Source organism: Danio rerio, chromosome 4, assembly GCF_052040795.2.
Source record: "Danio rerio strain M-AB ecotype USA chromosome 4, GRCz13ab, whole genome shotgun sequence".
Lineage (NCBI taxonomy): Eukaryota > Metazoa > Chordata > Actinopteri > Cypriniformes > Danionidae > Danio > Danio rerio.
The window spans coordinates 76,792,686-76,815,747 of NC_141024.2; the positions used below are offsets into that span (position 1 = coordinate 76,792,686).

The 23,062-nt window shown below is 40.1% G+C and overlaps 3 protein-coding genes across 4 annotated transcripts in view; 1 reads left to right on the forward strand and 2 right to left on the reverse strand.

Annotated features, from left to right (window-relative positions):
- The window catches only part of LOC148682569 (uncharacterized), a 1,090,975-nt gene that overhangs the window by 862,481 nt on the left and 205,432 nt on the right, over positions 1–23,062 (reverse strand). The gene's annotated exons all lie outside the window — the stretch shown is intronic.
- Positions 1–23,062, forward strand: part of hspa12a.2 (heat shock protein family A (Hsp70) member 12A.2) — a 40,538-nt gene that overhangs the window by 3,476 nt on the left and 14,000 nt on the right. The gene's annotated exons all lie outside the window — the stretch shown is intronic.
- Positions 45–23,029, reverse strand: LOC147845331 (uncharacterized). The gene is made up of 2 exons (XM_087249989.1): positions 22,904–23,029; positions 45–2,562 (listed from the first exon to the last, which is right to left on the reverse strand). The coding sequence occupies exon 2, from the start codon at positions 2,550–2,552 to the stop codon at positions 999–1,001; it is 1,554 nt and encodes a 517-aa protein (XP_087106115.1). The 5' UTR covers positions 2,553–2,562; positions 22,904–23,029; the 3' UTR covers positions 45–998.

The following is a 23,062-nucleotide window of genomic DNA, read 5'->3' on the forward strand; positions in this document are numbered from 1 at the left end:
AACACTTATTAATAGTCAAGAAAAAACAAACAAGCCATGCAGAATCAGGAGGATAAAGAGCAGTTTATTGAATAATCCTGTGCATATATTTCTGTAATGTCAGACAACGTTAAGCTTCATCAGCTCAGACCAGAACAATATCAGCAAAAGCGTTAATATACTAGAGAACAATGACTGATTCACAACATCATGCGACATTTAAAACTTATACACGGAGACATCCGCTTATTTCTAATACATGTAAAGACAAAGATCTCTTCAAACCACCATGAGGTTAAACAGCAGGGCAAGCAAATGAGTAAAATAAGTCAAATAACATATAAAACCTCAAAATTAACAACAGTAATGAATCATTAAATCACCAGATGTAAATGAATAACAGGAGTAAATCACGTCATTACACACCCTCCACAGACACAATACGACCGCATGCTTTAATGTCGAATCAACTCTTGGTTTGTCAGCTTATGACCTCTTTAAATGATATTGTTTGGTCTATATTTTCCTGAACGGAGCATATATTGATTGACTGATTTCAGACACATTATAGGCAGATTAGATTCAGAACATTTCACTATAAATCCCTAAATCCTGCATTGCTGTATATACTTGTGTGTAATCGTTTACTGATATATTTGACCAACACAAATGTTCAGCAGCTGATGAAAGATGTTTGGGTTGTTCTCCTCTGGTTTCCTGTAGGTCTGCTGGACTATCAGTGGCACTTTCTGATTGCTTGATTTGTTGTAGTTTCTGTAGTTTGCTGTGTTTTATTGTTAGCTGGTTCAGGGGTTGTAGTTTGTGTAAATGCTCATAACTTTATTAATTAACAAATAATGAATGTTCAGCAAAACTCAAACTATTCCTCTAATTTGCTTTATGTACTAAATAAATTTCCTAATTAAACTAAAGTAATGCATTAATGTAATCATTCGATTAGTTGATGAGACACTACTGGTCAGCTAAGATCATCTCTAGGCTGGATCTGCCTATAGCATTCAATAACAGAGAGATGCGTTCTTCATCATTTCAGCCAGTTCCTCATTCTCCTCAGTTGCTCTCTTTTTAAGATCCTCGAGTTTCTGAACTCTTTCTTGATTTCCAGTTTCCTTCATCTTCTCAATCATGAAGTCTAGATGGATGAAGGAGGAGATGGATGTGGATTTTAATGCCGTCTCCATTAGTTTCTCCAAACACTGATAGCACTCTTCCACAAGCCTGATCTTCTCCACCTCTGTCTGCTGGATGTCTTCCTCCAGTCTGCTCATCAAGCTTTTCTTCTCTCCATACTCATCGTATTTCTTCTTCAGATCTTCATTTGTTTTGGTGACCCTTCTTGTTTCATTCACATATTTCTTGTCATCTTTCACATGTTTCTTGACTTCACACTTTTCTGTGCAGACTGTACACTTTTTACTCTTTTTATCTATCACACTACACTTTGAGACCTCTGAGACCCACCAGCATCCGGGATAGTGGCAGTTCTCCTGACAGTGTTCGCATCGGGTCGCCTGTTTGCTCAAGTGCCACCAGGATGGATCCACTGGGACCAGCTCTTTGTAAGGTTTATCAACTTCATACTGAAAGTTCTTCTGCACTTCTCCAAGTTTATCCAGAGCTTTTTTGGTTTGTTCCAGTTCTCGTTTTTTCAGATCTGCCAGTTCGATTCTGCTCTGTAAATTGCTGACACAGGCATCCAGCTGTTTCCTGGCTCTGAGCACACCTTCAGTCATGTGTAAGCTTATTGGGGGAATCTTGCTCATATAGTCAAAGAACTGCCTGAAGTTTTCAATGCCATTATCCCAAGAGGCTTTATAACTCTCTCTGTCATTCACATGACAGTATTCACTCTGACAGTTGTCAAACTTAAAACAAGTGTGTGCATTGTTTACATATTTATCAAATGATTCCATGAAAAAATTACCAATTCTTTTGGGAAGCGTTTGCTTTTCTTGGTGTGTGAGCAGGAGTAAGATGTGTTTGTTGATATCTTTGCCAAATAAAGACAGAATTTCATCTAATATATTGCGCTTTCTCTTGTGGAGTCGCACATCTGCCGCATTCAGCACGATGCACACGGCATGAATTTCACGAATGCCATCCTCAGGCCTGAACAACTGCTGTAGAGCTTCAGCGATGCGTCTGTCTTTATCAGAGCCCTCTGTGTCACCAAACCCAGGAGTGTCGATAACAGTGAGATGGAATGGACTGCTCTGTGCAGAAACCTCATAGACAGTCACTGCTCTCGTCTGAGACTGTGTTTGGTCTTCAGATATCTCAATGACTTCCAGCCACTTCTTGTGTTCCCATCTGATGCCCATGATGTAATTGATCATTGCGTTGACGAGGGAAGATTTCCCTGTTCCTGTTTCTCCAACCAGTAGTATGACCTTATTAGGTTTGCCTTCATTCTGTGGTCCAATTCTCTCCTTCCTCAGCAGTTCTCCATCAGTTAAAACGGTTGGGGTCAGAATATATTTTGTGGTGGGTCCACTTATTGACCTGCTATTTTTAAGAATTTCGTTCAGTTCACTTGACAATGGGGTATCCATCTTTACAGGCCTGCAAAAAATAAAAAGACATGTTATTCAGAATTGTTCCTGCAAAAAATATATATAAATGAAATTCTGACACAGGGTGTTATGGTGGCGCAGTGGTGAAGGTAACTGGTTTGAGTCTCGGCTGGGTCAGTTGGTGTTTCTGTGTGGAGTTTGCATGTGCTCCCCGTGTTGGCATGGGTTTCCTCTGGGTGCTCCGGTTTCCCCCACAGTCCAAACACATGCGCTATAGGGGAACTGATCAACTACACTGCCGTAGTGTGTCAGGCTCGGGGATCGAACCCGGGTCCCTGGCGTGTGAGTGTGGACTGCTTACCACTGAGCCACTGGTAGTTGAAGAACCCAGCAATGAGACACTTTCAGATTCCTTGAGGACTTTTATTAGCAACAAAAAACAATCTTCAATGGAAGATGAAAAAACAGTTAACAAAAACAGGAAACTTCACGTTTCAAAAGGTACATCAACTCAGACAGGCAAAAACTTCTGAACAGAAAAAAATCCAAAAAACTCCAAGAAATATTAGATACAAGAGAACTAGCTTAAATAACAAGAAGGAATAACTCACTGTAGGTGACAGGCATGGGTCAACAATAACCGAGCAAAGAACAGATGAAAAAAGGGTTACTTTTATACAAACAACTAAATAAGGCACATGTGAAACTGAAACTGGTGAATAAAAAACATTACATGAAAAATTAACCAAAAACCCTGACAGCCCCCCCCCCTCTAGGAACGGCTCCTGACGTTCTTGCCGAGTGATTTCATCTTAAGAGCGTGAAAGTCTCGAATGAGTCTCGGATCTAACGGATGTCCTTGGCAAGGACCCAGGAACGCTCCTCAGGGCCATAGCCTTCCCAGTCCATGAGATACTGTCGGGTTTTGCGTACTTTACGGACGTCCAGTATCCGGCGGACTGTATAGACTGCTTGCCCTCCAACAAAACGAGGAGGGGGAGGTTTACCTGCTACAAAGAAAGGAGAAGACAAAACTGGTTTAAGTAAAGACACATGGAAGGTAGGGTTTATCTTTAAAGATTTTGGCAAGTATAATTTGTAGGTGACTAGGTTTACTTTCCTGGCGATCTTGAATGGTTCAATGAACTACTGGGATAGTTTCATGGAGTCAACCCGTAGGAGAATGCTCCTGGTGGAATGCCAGACTCTTTGGCCCGGACGCAGATTGGGAGCCGGGTCTGCGCCTGCGGTTAGCCTGGTGTTGGTATTGTTGGGATACTTTGAGAAGTTTGAGACATGCCTTCTTCCAAGTCCAGCGACAGCGTCTAACAAACTGGAGGGCCGAAGGGACTGCTACTTCCACCTTCTGTTCAGGAAATAGTTGGGGGGAATAGCCAAACTGGCACTCAAAAGGGGACATGCCCATAGCTGATGAACACAGGGAGTTATGCGCATATTCAGCCCACATAATGAACTGAGACCAAGTGGTGGGATTGTTTGCTGTCATGCATCTAAGGGTGGTTTCGAGGTCTTGGTTGAGTCTTTCTGTTTGTCCATTTGATTCTGGGTGGAAACCGGAGGATAAGCTTGTAGTGGTCCCTAGGGATTGACAGAACGCTTACCAGAATCGGGAGGAAAACTGAGGTCCCCGATCTGAGACGATGTCCTGGGGAATTCCAAAGACTCCGAACACATGGTTCATGATTAGTTCAGCTGTCTCTTTGGCCGTGGGAAGTTTAGACAGGGGAATGAAGCGGGCGGCCTTTGAGAATCGGTCTACTATGACTAAAATAGTGGTGTTTCCTTGGGATGGGGGAGTCCAGTGATAAAATCCATAGATATATGAGACCATGGTCTGTGAGGTATGGTGAGTGGGTGGAGAAATCCCTAAGGTGGCTCATGGGAACTTTTGTTTTTGTTGCAAGTGGGGCAGGCCTTAACAAATGCCATCACATCTTCCTTGATGGTTGGCCACCAAAATCGTCTTTGCAAGAATTCAAGGGTGCGGGCAGAGCCCGGATGGCAAGTAAGCTGTGACAAGTGTCCCCACATGAGGACTTTTGATCGAACAACTCTAGGGACATACAAACAGTTGGGAGGACCACCGCCTGGCTCTGGGTCCTTAGTTTGGGCCTTCCTTATCAGACCCTCCAGCTCCCACCTGATAGGGGCTAATATCTTAGAGCTGGGGACAATCGGTCTGATACAGTCCTCTTGCGGGGACTTCACATAAACTCGGGACAGTGCATCAGGTTTCAGATTCTTAGATCCTGGACGATAGGTGAGTGTGAAGTGGAATCAGTTAAAGAATAGAGACCAATGTGCTTGGTGGGGATTAAGTCGTTTGGCCTGTTGGATATATTTAAAATTCTTGTGGTCAGTTAGAACTTGGAATGGATGTTTCGCCCCCTCGAGCCAGTGTCTCCTGTGCTGATTTCCCTTTATTTAATCACCCTAATTAAACAAAGTTAAGATCAGGATCCTCCCTTAGCTATATTTCTTAGCCAGAGTTTAGTTTAAGGATCGTCTTTAAAGAACGTATTTTGCAAAAGAATAAATTAGAGCATACTTTACCACACAGGGTAACTTAGATGGGTTCTGGAAAATGAAGTCAATGTCCACTCCAGTGAAGAAAATTAATAAAATACACTTTTATTAATAAAATTAAATCCAGTGAAAAAGTAGAACAAACAAAAGACAAACAGAAAACAAGAAATCCTTACTTTGCCTCTCGTTAGAGACAAAGGGCAACCAACCTCAATGAACAGAAGTCAGGAAGCGCAAAGCTGGTCAGAAAATGCTCAGCTTTTATACTCACAAAACCAGGTCAGGCACATACCTTCACCTCATATATCAGTGAGGACTTGACACATACAACACAAGTATCCGCACACCAAGGTGCATTCTACCTAATACATCAAATTACTAGCTATAAATTTCTAAGGACCAACTGTATACTGTGGTCTAACCATTCAGTTAAGAATTTCAGGGATTAACAAAATTTATAGGGCATGTCATATGAGAACAAAGGTATAGCTGTTCCATATGCACATATTAGTACATTAATCAACACACACAAACATCTGAATGCATACAGTTGACAGGTTAAAAGCATTCTTCAACATTCCATGTAGCATTATCAGATGCAAATCCTGATACACATTCTTAGTGGGTTTCCCCGTGTGCACTTGTAATGTCGCTTTCCAAAGTTAGCTGCAGCTGCGAGAGGCGAGAGCATTCAGAGGGTAAGGGGTCAGAAGCAGTGTGCCTTGAGCTGCAGAGAGGAGCGGTCCCCCTCCCTTTCCATTCACTTGTCTTCCGAGCCTTCTTCTGGTCACGCCGTGCTTTACGCTTACACTTAGCTGCATCAGATACTGTTGAACTCTGGAGTATGGGGATTTCAGAATATAGGAAAGGTTTACGCTTATATTTTTGTGGTCTCACGTTAATCATGGCACTAGTCGTTTCATTAGAACCAGCCATTACATCCCCTCTTGCCATGTGTAGTTGAGACACAAAATAATCATTATCCAATTCATCTAACACACTCGATTTATATATACACTGTTGGAGTTGAACGGCCCATCCATCCGTGCCAATTAACCAAAGATTGAATAACTTTTCTCTCTTACGGTAAAATAACTGCACGGTTAGCAAGTTACTTCGCCCCATTGCGGCCAAGAGACGCCGGCCAATTCTTTTCGTCTGCGAGAAAGGCCGCGAGGTCTCTGGTAAACTCCAGATCTGGGCGTTCGTTAGTCGAAGTATCACCCCGTTGCGCCATAGGATTTCCTCCGTCTTGGTACTCTCCCACCGGCCATCCATCCACACCAGAACTTGTTCCTGTGGGTTGGATATGTATGGTGCCATTACTAACTACTAAGCCCATCTGGATTTCTCCATTTACCCAATAAGGCCGAACAAAGAACTTGCTACGCCGATTCATTCTATGTGTAACCACGGGAGCCCATGGTAAAATTAATTGCCCTCTGGCAGTTATTAATTTTGATAACAACGGCTGTAATTGGCCTTCATTCCAACAGAGAATATAATGAATCGTGTTAAAGTTTTTATCAGTGGTCACAAAACAGTTCATACAACACTGAAATTCTCTTCCATTGTTGTGGTAATAAATTTTGCACATTCTTGTACTATGGGTACAGGCCAGGTTGTCGTCACTTGCTCTTCCCCCTCTCGAAATCTAAAAAGATCAATATGTCATAATTACCCAAATGTCATAACTATAACAATTACATCTCTGTTGTTTCATTCTTCACCCACAATTGCTTTAACATTGTTACGCAATTATTATAGATTACACAAATGAAAACAGTTGGTCCTTGGTTTAATATACATTCATTTTGAAAAGTTCAAATAAAATTCAATCCTTTTCAAAAATCATAAAAAACCACAAAAACCCAAAAATTACCCTACTGATAACACTGTATCTCGTACCCAGATGTGTCTGACATCTTGTTATGATTGATTAAACAGTGGCAAGACTATTAAAACAATCATAACTGTTATTTCTCTCATTCTATTCCCATATTACTGGGTCATCATAATAAATTATTTCTTCACAATTTAAAATGATTAGAATTTATTTACCTGAGCAAGGTTTGTTCCCGACACAATGTTATCAGCATTCCCGTAATTTCCATTCATAGATGCCATTTTCTTCCAATTTCAGAGGTTTTGGAGATGAGCAATCAAGTCAGTCTCTTCCACTAAATGTTCGTTTAGACTGTTATGACTGCAGCCTTTAAATACAGTCCATGACTTGTTTTTTACTCTACTCTGGGACCCTTGACCTTAGGCGAGCATAACGCCTGACCCCGCAGACACTGCTCAGAACACCACATAGCTGTGCTGTCTTAAGGGATACGCTAATAAGAAGCACAATAACCACAATGCATCCCATAATGATCAAAATTAACTTGATCCACTTCCAGTATCCGATCACGGTTCTTTTAATAATTTCAACTGCTGTTCCAGCACCCAAGCTAATTATCACTCCTGCATTTAACAAGGTCTTTCTAATTTTGACAATTATTGGGACATCATCTATGACAATGTCTAAGGCTGAGATCCAATTGTGCATAAAGTGCCAATTTGGACCCAAGCTCGTCCCCTCTATGTAATCATCAACTAATTCTGTTAATTTTCTTTTAACATGAAAATTTTCAAGCCCTATAATCGCACAGTGTTTTTTAACCTGGTTTTCATATTTTGCAACTATGGGAAGTGCTGACACAAAGATTGCATGCCAAGGAATGGAGCAATTAATTTTGTCACACCTATCCCTAATTTTTTCCGTTATGATGGAATAATTTTCCCAGGAGCAGAAACTATTCTCTCCCTTAAACAATCTTATCTCGTCTCCTTACGAGCATAAGGCGGTATATATTTATAAGTCCAATTATTAAATATATCTGGATCACATTCTTGCAATTCAGCTCCTATGAGGCTTGCACTGTTGTTTAATCCACTGTTTTCATATAAATTGCATTTAAACCCACTAAAACCCATGTTTAAGGTAGCTCCACCTTTCCAGTAATCATGAGTTCTATTTTCATAGGAAACATCAACTAAGTTTCTGGTATAAATGGTTTTCCTAAAATTTGGATGAAAAAACCTCAATTTATTAAATTGATGCCGATAAGCTCCCATGAGTTTATGGCTAAAATCAAATTTAATATAGAACTTATTATGCCATAGGCCGTGCACGCTATCTACCAGTCCCATATGAACCGGGCTTGGTCTAGTTTTATATTCTGCGCGCGTGAGCATATCCCATTTGTATACATACAAAGCTAGGGCCATTCTATATTGTTGATCTGGAATCGATTTAATAAAGTCCGTTAAGCCACTCTTATTAGCCACTGATTCAGGTACACCGTGACTACTATCTAACATTAACGGATGTATTCCTCGATTGTCGATCCAATGACTGTCTATAAAACATTTTATTGTTTCACAGGTTTCATTTAAGACTCTTTCTTCTCGAATGCCCATATATCTGACATAAGCTTTCCACTTGTCAAATATTTCGCTTTCATATTGATCCATTAGATTTTGATCATAAAGTGACTGACCGGTTATATAGCAATACCAGTATTCTGCTTTAGTCAAATCCGTACAATATTTTACCATATTGTGTTGGAAAAGGGATGCCCATGAATCTGGTTTCAATCCACCATATTTCCGGATGAGAAATTTAGCCCCGTTAGAGCTAAAAGGTCTCATACCCAATTTATGAATACATGCCTTCTCGCTATCACAATATTTACCTTGGGTTTGATGTTGTTTACATGTTACCCAATCTATTTCCTCATAAGGAATTACTGGTTTTTCTTTATAAACACCTAATATTAGGTGAGTACTATTCAAACCATCAGGCCAATAAGTCACATGTCCTTTAGCTCCCGCCATTAACCAATTTGTTAATCTGCGATTCCTAGACGTCTCATTGCCTGTTTCCGATAATAACCCAACTTTACTGATTCGGCCGCCATGTAGGCCTCTAAGTATTTTATCATTTCTGGGTGCAGAAATGGAGTCGGTCATTATCCATTGTTTAGCATTTGTCAAATTCTGCCAACAATGTCCTACTGATTTGCTTAATTCAACTCCTAATTCCAAATTCCAGACGCTTAGGCTACTTTCATTAGTCCATACTGTCTGATTTTTATTTAGGATTTCAAGCCCAATCAGTCTTACATGGGATTCATTTATAACTATAAGACTATCCCATTTAAATTTTACTTTATTATTCATTAGACCATTATATTTCGATGGTATAAATAAAGCTATTGGGTTAGAATGATTACATACCCAAAATCTGTCGTCTATATTTCTAATATACGACTTTACCATTGCTTCAAAATCACTACTATTGTAGGTTTTATTTTTCACAGTTATTTCCTGATTTGGACATACCCAATCTTCCGTTATCTCGACATGTTTACAGACATGCCGGGTTTCTTCCATGCTTTGAGTTTTTATCTCTAACCCTGAAAAAATCGTGCCTATTATAATTAGGAGTAAAGAGCTAGTTATCATTAGGCTCATCACGGTCTCCTGGACCCGTGACTCCGTACACTTCCGGCTCTCTCTCACCCCTCTGACAGGCCCGTCTTTCTGCATGCTTTCCTGCAACAGAGAACAGAGACAAACTCGTTTCATCCTATTCTGTCCCTCGACTGAATTTTTTGGAGATCCACCTTTTAAATTGTATTAATTTATTTCCTGTTGCCATATCAGATTTATCTTTTGATCTATTCAGATAAACATTTACTCCCTGAATACATTCTCCAATACCCAGGTAACTTCCTGTTAAATTTAACAGAACAGTTAAATCCAGAATTTCTATCCTAGATTTATCCTCGTCGCTTGGTTCACGAGTCATTAAGTGATATGGTTGTGTGGATCTGATAATTTTGAGTTTTGCTGTCCCTTCTCTAAAGGATTGTGAAGATCCATAGACTGAGATGTTTGATTCAGTGAAATAACTGGGCTCATCTTTTGGTTCGCATACTTTTATGCACTGTTTAAATGTCATGTCTTTTGCTGTAATTATTATAGCGTCAGAAAGTTCACATTTAAACCACTCACTGTCATGCAGAACCCATACACATGCACCAAAGCCACCTCTCTTGTAGCTGACCTGCGTGTGTAACTGCAACTTGACAGCGGTCTCCCATCCACCTAAGTGAGTGAGATATATCAGGCCATTCCGAAAACTCTCGTTTCCATTCAGAGACTCTTGCCCCCCCGGCAGACCTTCCGGACAAAAGGACAGTTCATTCAGTCTCTGGGCCATGAATTTCGATTCTGCATTTGTCATTAAGGACACTGGGTTTATGTCCCACATTGTCATTATTCTATTTTCAACTAAGGCCCCTAGGGCCTTTTTGGATTTACGAGTCATCCATATCTGCTTTTTGCTTATTAGCTTTAAGCACTTGCAACTGAATAGACTCTTACATCTTTCACACGATGTAAATTCTTCCCCATCATACACACATCGGCATTCCCTTCCTAGGGCAATAAACCGTTGCTTACATGACTGACAGTTTCGGCATAAGCATCCATCCTGCTTTATCTCATATTGTTCGATTTCGACCTTCTGGTGTGACTCTCTGCAATCACCACAGATGGTGACATCATGCAAAGCACACGCATCGATATCTCCTAACTCATTCCACCACGGAAAATGAGCTCCTAAACCATGCTGAATTAGCAACTCTGCTTTATTTGGCCTATTGGCGTATAAGCCTTCAGCTAGTTTAAACGCTACATTAGGTTTTCCACATACGGCGCAGTCTTCGATCCTATAACTGATAGCTGGTGTTCCTTGTACACTAACAGATTTTCTTCCCAGTGCTCTATCATATTCTGGTTTAAGCCATTTTTCAATGGTTAAGTGTCCAGAAAAACCTCTAATAACTCTGATGAAGCCTTTTTGCTTATAAAGGCCTTCACAAGCTTTGAGGTCACAGGTCAAGTTTGTGTCTGCCATTATTCCGGCTTTTTTATTATGTCTCTGAGACTCCAAATACCGTTGGCTTCTAATTCTACGGTAGTATTAGATGGTATTGATTTAACTTTATCTTCCGTGCCTAGATTTTCTTTAAATCTATGCCCTCGGACTCTTTTCTGTATGTAGACTATGTCGCCTACCTTTATTTTGGCCCTGTTTCTTGGTGGATTTTCCTCCTTTTCAGGTACAGGGACTCTGTAATTTACAAATTTTAAGCAATCAATAAGCTGTTCGTCCCAAGGTAATTGATTGTTTTTACAAAACCAATTTTTAATTTCTTTTATCCGCCTTTCGGCGATTCCATTACTCGAGGGTTGATATTTCACGGATTTAATTAATTTTGCCCCTGAATCTTTTATAAACTGTTCTACCTTTCGACCTGAAAGGTTAAAAGCTCCGTCGGCTCTGACTCGATTAGGTATTCCCCTAAATTTGAACCATTGTTGTAAACTTTCAATTACTACTTCTTCTGTAGCTTGTTTACAAGGAAAGATCTGCGTATATTCACTCGCATTGTCCGTGATTAAAAGAAAATAACAATTTTTCTTTTTCGTTTGCGGTCTAATAGGTCCAGCAAAATCCATGCTAATTTCATCGTTCTCATGATCTGTTTTTATAGATCCATAATCATTAAAACGTGAATCAATTGCTTTTCTGCAGTTTGGACAGTTCACTTTTATCTTATAGTACTCAGACTTTAAGTTTTGTATATTTAGGCCTAAAGCATGACAATATAGCGCTAAATATTTTGTGGTAGGGTGCTTTAATTCTATATGTAATTTTTCAAGTAAGTCTTTTTGACTTTCCTTGGTAACAGCCCGTACTCTACGTACATAACTGTCTACTTCCTTATTCCCTATAGCAGCCATTGTATTCTGTGACGTATGACTAGTTTGGTGCAATACTGTTGGTGTAATTTCTGTGATCAGCTCATCTATTACTTTCCAGTCATCAGCTTGTTTTAATGGCTTCCCTTTGGAAGTATTAAAATCATTATTTTTCCAAGTACCTAAATGTTCCTCTACAGCTTGATAGATGTAATCACTATCTGTCACCATAAAACATTTAAAGTCATTTAGTTGTTTGGCTTTCTCTAAAGCTTTCCTAAATGCTTTTACTTCAGCAGCTTGCGCGCTTAATCCTGCTGGTAAACTACCCTTGTCTGACTCGGTGACCTTTCGGCCTTTCTTTCGAATCCATCCCCATCTCGTTATCCCCTGTTCGGTTGTACCGTCAGTATAATAACAAACTTTATCAATGGGAACTTTGGTAGTCTTTTCGGCTTTAGGAATTTTGTCAGATTTAAATTGAAATTGCGTATCATTTAAAATTACGGTCCATTTAGCCCAAGTATGACAATGGACTCTTTTGTTCTCGGTTATAAGATTTTTCGATTCTCTCACTATTTGATTTATGCCTTCACCTTTGGCCTTAACTATGATCGGCTGGTCCAGCGCAAGGCATTTCAGTGTAATCAGAGATTTAGCGAGTGTAGCAAGGATATCGCCTCCAGTCATGTTCTCCAGTTTCCTTTGGTTTGCGGGTTTAGTGGAGGAAATGAAGCATACTGGATGTTTTTCATTTTGTTCATTAAAAATAATTAGTTCTATTTCATCCTCCGTGTTGGCTATTTTTACAACTAACGGAGTGGTTTCATCTCTTCTCACAAGACGACCACTATTTAAAGCTTCATCTATGAGCTTAGCCTTTATTTCGGAAAGTTTCTCATTCCAAGTTAAAACTCCCCCTCTTGTTGCATTATAAAGGGGTTTCGCATGTTTAGCATATCCGGGGATTAAATCTCTTACAAAGTTTAATGTACCCAGCATACTCTGTAATTGTTTTAAACTGGTTATTTCTTTTCCTCTTAATTCCTTTAATTTATTTTCTGTAGTTTGCGACAGAAATCGTTCATTACCAGTTATTTGAAATCCTAAAAATTCAACATCATCTTTAGCAATTTCCATCTTTTTATAGTTTAACCTAAATCCTTCTTTAGTTAGTCGGCTTAAGGTCTCATCTAATATTTTAAGATGTTCTTCTTCATCATTTGTAACGATTAAAATGTCATCTATGTACACTACAACAGGGAGGCCTTTAAGTATTTCCATCATTATTGCTTGAAAAGCATTTGGAGAATTTTTAAATCCCTGTGGTAGAACATTATATACATATTGTTTATTCTCAAACGTAAATGCGGTGCGCGCTCTGCTCTCTGGCTTAAGCGGCACAGACCAAAATCCATTTGCGAGATCTATTTTGGACAACAGTCTCCCCTCTGGGGCTGCGCCCGTAGCATCTCTTGCATTAATCAGATATCTTGTATCGGGTACAGTTTGTTTGTTTAATGCTTTATAATTTGTTACCAACCTCCACCCCCCGTCGGGTTTTGCTACCGCTTGAATAGGGGAGTTTGTTGGCGCATTATCAACTTCTTTAATTATCCCTTTTCGTTTTAATTCTTCAATTGTGATTTTTATTTCAGGCAACGCGTTTCTATTAATCGGATACTGCCTTTGTGGTGGTGGAATACCACCTTTTATTTCGTACTGCCATTTATCAGATAATTTTCCGCAATCATTTTTACTTCTTGCGGCGTGAGTTTGATATTTTCTTAATATCTCTGTGACTTTAGTACGGTCGGCTTTGCTGGTTTCGGCCATTCTTTTTATTTCCTGCTCCAGGTTTATTTGTTTTAACCAGCCTATTTGTTTGCTTTGTAATATTGTACTAGCATCTTTTAGTGTCATTAAATTATTAACACCTTTGATAATTTGCAAGTTTTTCCAATCATAAACTTTATGCGTTTCTACATTACCTCTAAAGTCTTTTACATTAAACGCGGTTTCCGTTTCTTTAGCTTCTTTAGGTAGCTGACTTACTACTGTAACATCTGCTCCTGTATCAAGATCAAATAATATTCCTTCAAAATTTATATTTAAATTCATATCTGCCGTTTCTTTAATTTGTTCGGACATTATGGCCTTTTTTCCTGGAGTCAGGCAACCCTATTCCTCTCGATTTCGGGATTCTTTTCGGTTACTGTTAACAACTCGCTCGTGTCTAACTTCTCTAGTCTTATTTTTTGATTTTGACTGCTTCTTTTTATTTCTTTTATCTAGTAAGTCCTGTCTCTGCTCTGGGGTCATTCTTTCCCAGTTCTCTTTTGAGACATAATCATTTTCTGCAGGTTTCTGCTTAAAATCTGATTTTTGGAATTTATTTCTGCTCTTTGGTTTTTCCTGCATAGACTTCTGATGTCTTTCTGTGACAGGGGCTTCTGCTCTCTGTCTCTGCTGCCTGCTTTTCCGTGCGGGCGGGGCTCTTTGTGCTCTCTGAGCTGCTGCTCTCGGAGGCTGAATTCTCTGCTTCTCTGAGATCAGCTTCCTTTTTCTTTCCCACCTGATTGCGAAATTAGACAATTCTATCCAGGTGGTTTCTGGCCCTAAAAGTTTCGCTTCAGCTAAGCCAGGGACTAAATCTGTCACCTCTTGGAGTTCTCTTATCAGTGCATACACTGATTCGACTTTACCCTGTCTATCAAGACAATACGGGTAAACTCCGATCGCTCTGATCAATTCAGCACGATCATTTCTTTCATCTTCTGGGCTCTTGCCCAGTATTGTGCCTAGCTGCAACCTAACAGTAGCGGGTGCAATTCTTTTGCGCGTGTGATGCACGATCATAGCTTCTATTAGATCGTCATCCGCTTTGTAAAGTTCGCCCATTCTAACAATTTCCTGAGCTTTATCCATAATGGTTGCTTCTGCAGGAAAAGATAGCTGAGATAGCGGATAGAGGGCTCTTTCTTTTAGTTCGCTTACTGCCTGGGAATTTTTAGTCTTTTTATTTTCCTTTCCCGCAAGCATGATGGATTTTCTTACTGAATATTCCTCATCGGAGGAGTCTGTTGCTTCAGAGCTTTCAGTCTCGCTCGAATCACTCGGCAGCGGGGTATCCTGCCTTTTTCTACTTTCAGCGCCTGCCTGCCTGCCTCTGCTTTCTTGTGAGCCGCTTTTAGCAAAGTGCTTTCTCATTTTATGCACAGTTCCGAGTTTAGGATTATATTTGCTCGAAGCGTTTTCATCTTCGGTCAAACCGGACCAAATCATCCCACTTATTAAAGCTTGAAGCGCGTCAGCAAGCTCGCATACCATGTCTAATTTGGCTTTTTGATTTATATCTGTGCGTTCAAGGATCTCATCAGCGGTGCTGGCCGTTGCTAGATAGATCATGTCAGCGTTTTCTTTCTGTTCTGATCGAGTGGCGCCTTCAACTTTTTTCAGCTGTATTTTAAATCCCTCCGGGATTGTTACTCGTCTATTTCCAGCTTTAATGAATCGCGCGTCGACGTGAGCTGACGTTTTTCTGTCTTTTGAGCTCGGCCTGGCATTCTTTTGGCGAATTCTACCTCGAGTCGATAAAATTCTATCCTCTTCTGAGGACGAGTCGCTTGAGCTGTCATGTCTCAGGGGACTCATTTTTTGAAACCTAGTTGTAGCAGCTTTTAATGGATTTAAGGGGCTGTGTTTTGTTTTAGCTTTTGCTTTTCGCATTAGGGTTTCATCATACGGTGTACTAGTAGATGGACCCCACTGAATTTGTCGATCAGTCTCAGGTTCTTTGTCTCTTTGCGAAGGCAAAAAGGTAACTTCCGACCTGTATGGAGCGGCGGCATGAGCCTGCTCGCCCAAAATTGAACCAGCTCTTTCATCCTCTGATTCAGCATAAAATTCAGGGCTCACGGTTGTGCTATTTTTTAGCACTTTTATCCGTCCTCTGAATCGCTCTGGGAATTGTACGGGACCTTTATGGTTATGTAGAATTAATTCTACCTGTTCACCGGTACCCGTAGCTTTATCTATAGCGTCTAACAATTCCAGCCAGTTATTTTCTTGATCGCTTACGCCTATGTAAACACAATTACCTATTGTACACGATTGAGGCGAAACATGTAAAGGATTCTCCTTTTTACGTGTTTTCAACTCCTCATTTGAGATAAGATGGATTTGAATACCCGAAGCGTCAGTCATGTTTTCGTATAGAATATAGATCCTTCTTTAGGTCTATGTGCACTTTATTCTATACTTGCTCGAGAGATTTCTTTTTCGGGCGTCCCCTACTTTCTCTCTTATTCTAATTCTCTTTTCGCAAAAATATTAACGTTCCTCGCTGGGGCCTCCATGTGCTGATTTCCCTTTATTTAATCACCCTAATTAAACAAAGTTAAGATCAGGATCCTCCCTTAGCTATATTTCTTAGCCAGAGTTTAGTTTAAGGATCGTCTTTAAAGAACGTATTTTGCAAAAGAATAAATTAGAGCATACTTTACCACACAGGGTAACTTAGATGGGTTCTGGAAAATGAAGTCAATGTCCACTCCAGTGAAGAAAATTAATAAAATACACTTTTATTAATAAAATTAAATCCAGTGAAAAAGTAGAACAAACAAAAGACAAACAGAAAACAAGAAATCCTTACTTTGCCTCTCGTTAGAGACAAAGGGCAACCAACCTCAATGAACAGAAGTCAGGAAGCGCAAAGCTGGTCAGAAAATGCTCAGCTTTTATACTCACAAAACCAGGTCAGGCACATACCTTCACCTCATATATCAGTGAGGACTTGACACATACAACACAAGTATCCGCACACCAAGGTGCATTCTACCTAATACATCAAATTACTAGCTATAAATTTCTAAGGACCAACTGTATACTGTGGTCTAACCATTCAGTTAAGAATTTCAGGGATTAACAAAATTTATAGGGCATGTCATATGAGAACAAAGGTATAGCTGTTCCATATGCACATATTAGTACATTAATCAACACACACAAACATCTGAATGCATACAGTTGACAGGTTAAAAGCATTCTTCAACATTCCATGTAGCATTATCAGATGCAAATCCTGATACACATTCTTAGTGGGTTTCCCCGTGTGCACTTGTAATGTCGCTTTCCAAAGTTAGCTGCAGCTGCGAGAGGCGAGAGCATTCAGAGGGTAAGGGGTCAGAAGCAGTGTGCCTTGAGCTGCAGAGAGGAGCGGTCCCCCTCCCTTTCCATTCACTTGTCTTCCGAGCCTTCTTCTGGTCACGCCGTGCTTTACGCTTACACTTAGCTGCATCAGATACTGTTGAACTCTGGAGTATGGGGATTTCAGAATATAGGAAAGGTTTACGCTTATATTTTTGTGGTCTCACGTTAATCATGGCACTAGTCGTTTCATTAGAACCAGCCATTACACTCCATTCCTCGAGAGCCAATTTCACGGCTAACAGCTCCCTATCTCCCGCATGGTAATTTCTCTCAGTAGGGGTGAGACGGGGAGAGAGAAAAGCACATGGATAAAGCCTCTTATCTTCACCCCTTTGCGATAGCACTGCTCCAACACCCACCTCAGAGGCGTCAACCTCCACAGTGAAGGGTTCATCAGCATTGGGGATAAGAAGGCCTCTTCAGCTTCAGGTCCCCACCGAAACCCAATCATGTTCCTCTTGGTGAGGGCAAATAAAGGGGCTGCCACAGTGCTGAAGTTCAAAATGAATTTTTGATAAAAATTAACAAACATCAAAAACCGCTGTACCTCCTTGACTGAGGAAGGCGAGGGCCAATCCACCACCGCCTGGATCTTTTGAGGGTCCATCTGGATTTGTCCTGGTTCTATAACAAAACCCAGGAATTTCACCTGGGAGACATGAAACTGACACTTCTCTGGTTTGATGTATAGATGGTTATCTAGCAGATGACGAAGGACCTTGTGTACATGCTGCACATGCTCTTGGAAGGAGTTTGAGAAAATAAGAATGTCATCCAAGTTGACAAACACAAACTTATTTAGCATGTCACGGAGCACATCATTAATCAGGGCTTGAAAAACTGCAGGAGCGTTGATCAGTCCAAAGGGCATAGCCAGGTATTCATAGTGCCCTGTGGGTGTGTTAAAGGAAGTCTTCCATTCATTGCCTTGTTTGATACGCACTAGGTGGTAAGCATTACGTAAATCAAGTTTGGTGAAGATGGTAGCCCCTTGCAGCATTTCAAAAGCTGTGGACATCAATGGTAAAGGGTAACGATTGCGGATCGTGATCTTATTGAGACCTCTGTAATCTATGCAGGGGTGTAACTCACCATCCTTCTTCCCCAAAAGAAAAACCCAGCGCCCGCAGGGGAGGTGGATGGTTGAATGATTCCAGCTGCGAGGGATTCCTCAATGTAGAGATCCATGGCAGTCCGCTCAGGAAGGGACAATGAAAAAATTCCACCTCTAGGGGGACGGGAACCTGGCAGAAGCTCAATGGCACAGTCGTAAGGACGGTGCGGCAGTAGGACAGTAGCTCTCCTCTTACTGAAAACTGCTTTAAGATGGTGGTACCGGGCTGAGACTCGGGACAGATCTAGGGGTTCCTGAAACTCAAAAGAAGGTTTAAGGGATTTTTGACTCAGACAGGTGGTTTGGCATGTGGGACTCCAACCCAAAACTGTGCTAGTGGGCCAATCAATATATGGGTTATGCTGAAGGAGCCAGGGGTGACCAAGGATAACTGGAAGATCTGGTGAATGAATGAGGTGAAAACAGATCCTCTCTTGATGTTGATAGATGGAGAGACAGAGTTGGGACGTAAGGTGTGTCACCTCTCCCGGAGCAAGTGGTCGACCATCTAGTGCAGTAACTGTTAGTGGGTCAGGAAGAGGTTCACTGGGGATATTGAGGGTTTTTGCTAATGTGAGATCTAAACATTTTTCAGCAGCACCAGAGTCTACAAAGGCTTGAAGTTGGGACTTTTGGTCTGCCCAGGAGAGTGTAATGGGGAGAAAAAAAACCACTTGAGGAAGGAGAGTTTTTGCATGTACAGTCCTTCCTGGCCTGTACGGGACTGGGCATTTCCTGAAAGCTGAGGGTAGGTGGAACGAAAATGGCCAGATAAACTGCAGTATAGACAAAGCTGCTCCCTCATGCGGCGGTCTCTCTCCATAAGGGAAAGCCGAGTTCTGCCTAATTGCATAGGTTCTCAAAAGGGTATCAAAGCAACATTAGGAGCTGGGGTTGAATCAACATGGACCTTGTCAAAGAGTTGACGAACAGAAGTCATAAGATCTGCAAGTACCTGAGAGTGTTAAACCGTTAAAGTTGGTTGGGCGAAGGTATTCTCATGGCGTTGAGAAACAAAAACAGGAAACTTCAGGTTTCAAAAGGTACATCAAGGAAAAACTCACTGTAGGTGACAGGCATGGGTCAACAATAACCAAGAACAGATGAAAAAAGGGTTACTTTTATACAAACAACTAAATAAGGCACATGTGAAACTGATCTCGGTGATTTCAGGTAACCAAAAAAAGAAAAGTTGAAATGGCGACATCTAGTGGTGAATAAAAAACGTTACATGAAAAATTAACCAAAAACCCTGACAGTAGTGTATGAGTGAATGAGTGTGTATGGGTGTTTCCAAGTACTGGGTTGGAGCTGGAAGGGCATCCACTGTTTATAACATATGCTGGAATAGTTGCCAGTTCATTCTGCTGTGGCAACCCCTGACTAATAAAGGGTCTAATTCAAAAGAAAATGAATGAATCATAATTTTGAAACAATGACATAAATCATAAAAATAAAGCTTCTTCATACTGATCTCTTTTTAAGATCTAAAATGATTATTTTTCTTATTTTTTATCACCGATCTTACTGTTACTTTCTCTCAGATTTCACTCCCCGAAGTATCTGACATCATGTACCAGCCATACACGTAAAGCACATATAATGACCTTCAATTTGGTCTCGTCCAGCGGCCATAATCCTTAAACCAATCTCCATTATTGTAAGCTGCTTGCTTTTCTGTCTGTTACACAGCTCCGTTTGATAGATGTTTGCTCACACTTTCTTTTGCAGTCTGACACCTGTCAAACACACAATGTTATCCACTAGATTTGCCCCATTGACACCCTCTGCCAGTGCATTGATGAAGTGAACAGCTGGATGTGCCAAAACTTTCTTCAGTTAAACAAAGTGAAAACTGAAATGATTTTGTTTGGAAACAAAGATGAGGTTCTCAAGGTGAATGTGTACCTTGGCTTTAAGGGTCAAACAACAGACAATGAGGTCAAGAATCTTGGTGTGACTCTGGAGTCAGATCTGAGTTTCAACAGTCATGTCAAAGCAGTCAGTAAATCAGCATACTATCATCTCAAAAACATTGCTGGAGTCAGATGCTTTGTTTCCAGTGAAGACTTGTTGATGCTTTTATCAGCAGCAGGGTGGATTACTGTAACGGCTGATTTATACTTCTACAGTGATGTTACTGGATCTATGTGCTATAACATGTAACTGGTAATCATAAATGTAACATTCATAAAGCAGCTCATGTAAACAGCTGAATCATATCATTGTCTTATTCAGATAAAGGCACATCATTAGATCACTGATGTAAAAGTAGTCAAAAACCCCAAAACCAGAAAAAAAGTGCTCCCTGATCTTGATGACAGCCTTTCCACTGGTTAGTAGTAAGCTAATGTAATGTTATTAGCACTATGCAAATGTTGCATTCATGCTGACAAACAAATGATCAAAAGAAATATATTAAAGCAATTCAAATATATAAAATATGAATTGATGTCTACTTTAGGCTTATTATAAATATATATTTATATTGTTCAATTATAATCATTAAAATTATTTTTTGTCAAATAATTTTGTGGCATGGTTCAGGCACCGGAACCATTTTAAAAGTATCGATTTAGCACCGGTATTGGAAAAAAACCCAAACGATACCCAACCCTATTAATGACTGGGAAAGAGTTGACGATTTAAAGTGGTTCAGTCAAGTCAATATTTAAGTTAAATATGTTCATTTAGAGTTTATTTAAATCTGCAAACATTCTCCCATCTAGTTTGGCAACTTTGTGTAGGACGTGGCACGCACACGTCCATCCCTGTTTTGTGTGCTTAAGTCACATTTATAAATGACTATGTTTACATGGACAGCAATACTCAGATTTTAAAATGATTACAACCATGAAAACAAAGATTCTGTCAGGTGAATTACAGTTTGCAGTCACTTGAATAGTTAAGCCAGAATTCATGTGACTGTTATATCATTTTTGATCAACATGTCGTCATTCTGCACTGGTGCATACGACAGACATTGTCTACACTCTAGCGCTGCTCTCAGGGCCAGTCCTCTTGACATTGCAAGTCTGAGACTAACAGTTTCAGCTTGCATAATCAAGGCTAGTTTTCCAGAGATGGGTTGCAGCTGGAAGGGCATCCGCTGCGTAAATTCATTCTGCTGTGGTGACCCTGGATTAATAAAGGGACTAAGCTGAAAGGAAAATGAATGACTGATCAAGGCTACATCAGTTACTATTTGTCAGGGCTGGTGCTGAGCACAGTGTTGTCTCACTGCAAGATCATCCCTGGCTCAAGTAGAATTTCTGTGTGAAGTGTTCACTGTTGTATTTGCAGATGTGTGTTTATCTCTCCCTTGTGTTCTCTCCTGCACTTTTCCTCTCAAAAGGCCCCCCAATTACACTTGAGATGTCCCCTGAAATCAGCTGCAGTGATCCAGGGCCTCTATTATTTTGTTTGTTGTATATATATATATATATATATATATATATATATATATATATATATATATATATATATATATATATATATATATATATATGCCAGACTTTTTTAAAAACACTTTTTTCTTTTTTATAGTTAGGTAGGTAGTACAAAAGTAAGTATTGCATTTTGTTTATGGTATTTTGTCAGGTTTATTTAGTGTTCATTTCAGTGTTTAGGTGTGTGCTACTCTCTGTTTATTAATTATTTTCTGTTGGTCTTCTCTGAAGGCTTGACTTTATTTTTGGGTGTTTAGGAAAAGAAAAAGATGAATAGAGTCCAAGAGCTTCCTGAAAAGATATTTTGTTTGTCACGTGTTGTATGTAACTTCCTTGATGCCCTAGACCAGGGTCGTTACATCAGTGAGCTTAAACAGCTGGACATGAACTCATCACTGTATAAAACCTTGCTGCAGCACTTGACTTGCTTCTGACAAGTTTGCACACTGCATTATTTGTTTAGAACTGCATGTTTACGTTTGACTGAAACATATGAAAGCTTTTTTAAACATAGAGCGGCCCAGCGCATTAATGATAAAAGATCAGTGTCATACTAATAGTTACTAATACCTTAATCTATACGAATTTAAAGGTATTATAAGAATATATATCTGAACACCTCACCTCCTCTCCATACATCAGTGAGGAGCTTCATTCTTCAGCTTTCAGGTGACCTACAGGTCTGTTTTAGATGATTGCCCCTCATGTCTGGTTGTGTGGTCCAGGATCACATATTTAACATTTATTTTGATTAATAGACTCATGAAAATGTTTAATGTTCCACACCTCTGGTAAGCACAAATCCTCAGATAATGAACTTTTGCTGATATCTTCATTACATAATAGATCAGTGGTGGATCTGGCTTTATAAAACGTGACTGATTTAACAGATGTCATGTTATAGTTAAACACCGTTAAGTGATTCACTGAGAAATTTTACTCTCTCTGCCTGTAACGCCTGATCTTCTGCTTCGGGTCTGAATCCTGGCCGCAGCGTTCTGGATGAGCTGCTTAAATGAGCACATGTCCTAAACAAAATGGAGTGTTCCCTCAATTAACCCATTCTGCAAGTTAAAAAGAGTAGTAGACACATGTCGTATCCTGTGTGCCCTGTTGTATTTTGCATTTCTTTCATGAACACAGCCTCATCACAAACAGGCATTCCTGAAACTAACTAATGCAACTTCTTAGCTTTTTTAATTACAGATGAACCAGAAAAGAAGAGCAAATATTGTAATGTGCCTTACCGTGTATACAGTGACTGTGAAGATCGAGACAGAAGGCAGTGGAGAGAGTATGAAGGTCTCAAAATGTCATATGCTTTTGCCACAACTAACCAAACATGAATGACTCAAAGACATACAGAGAACCAGAATTTTTTTTTTTTTTTTTTACCAGAAACACAC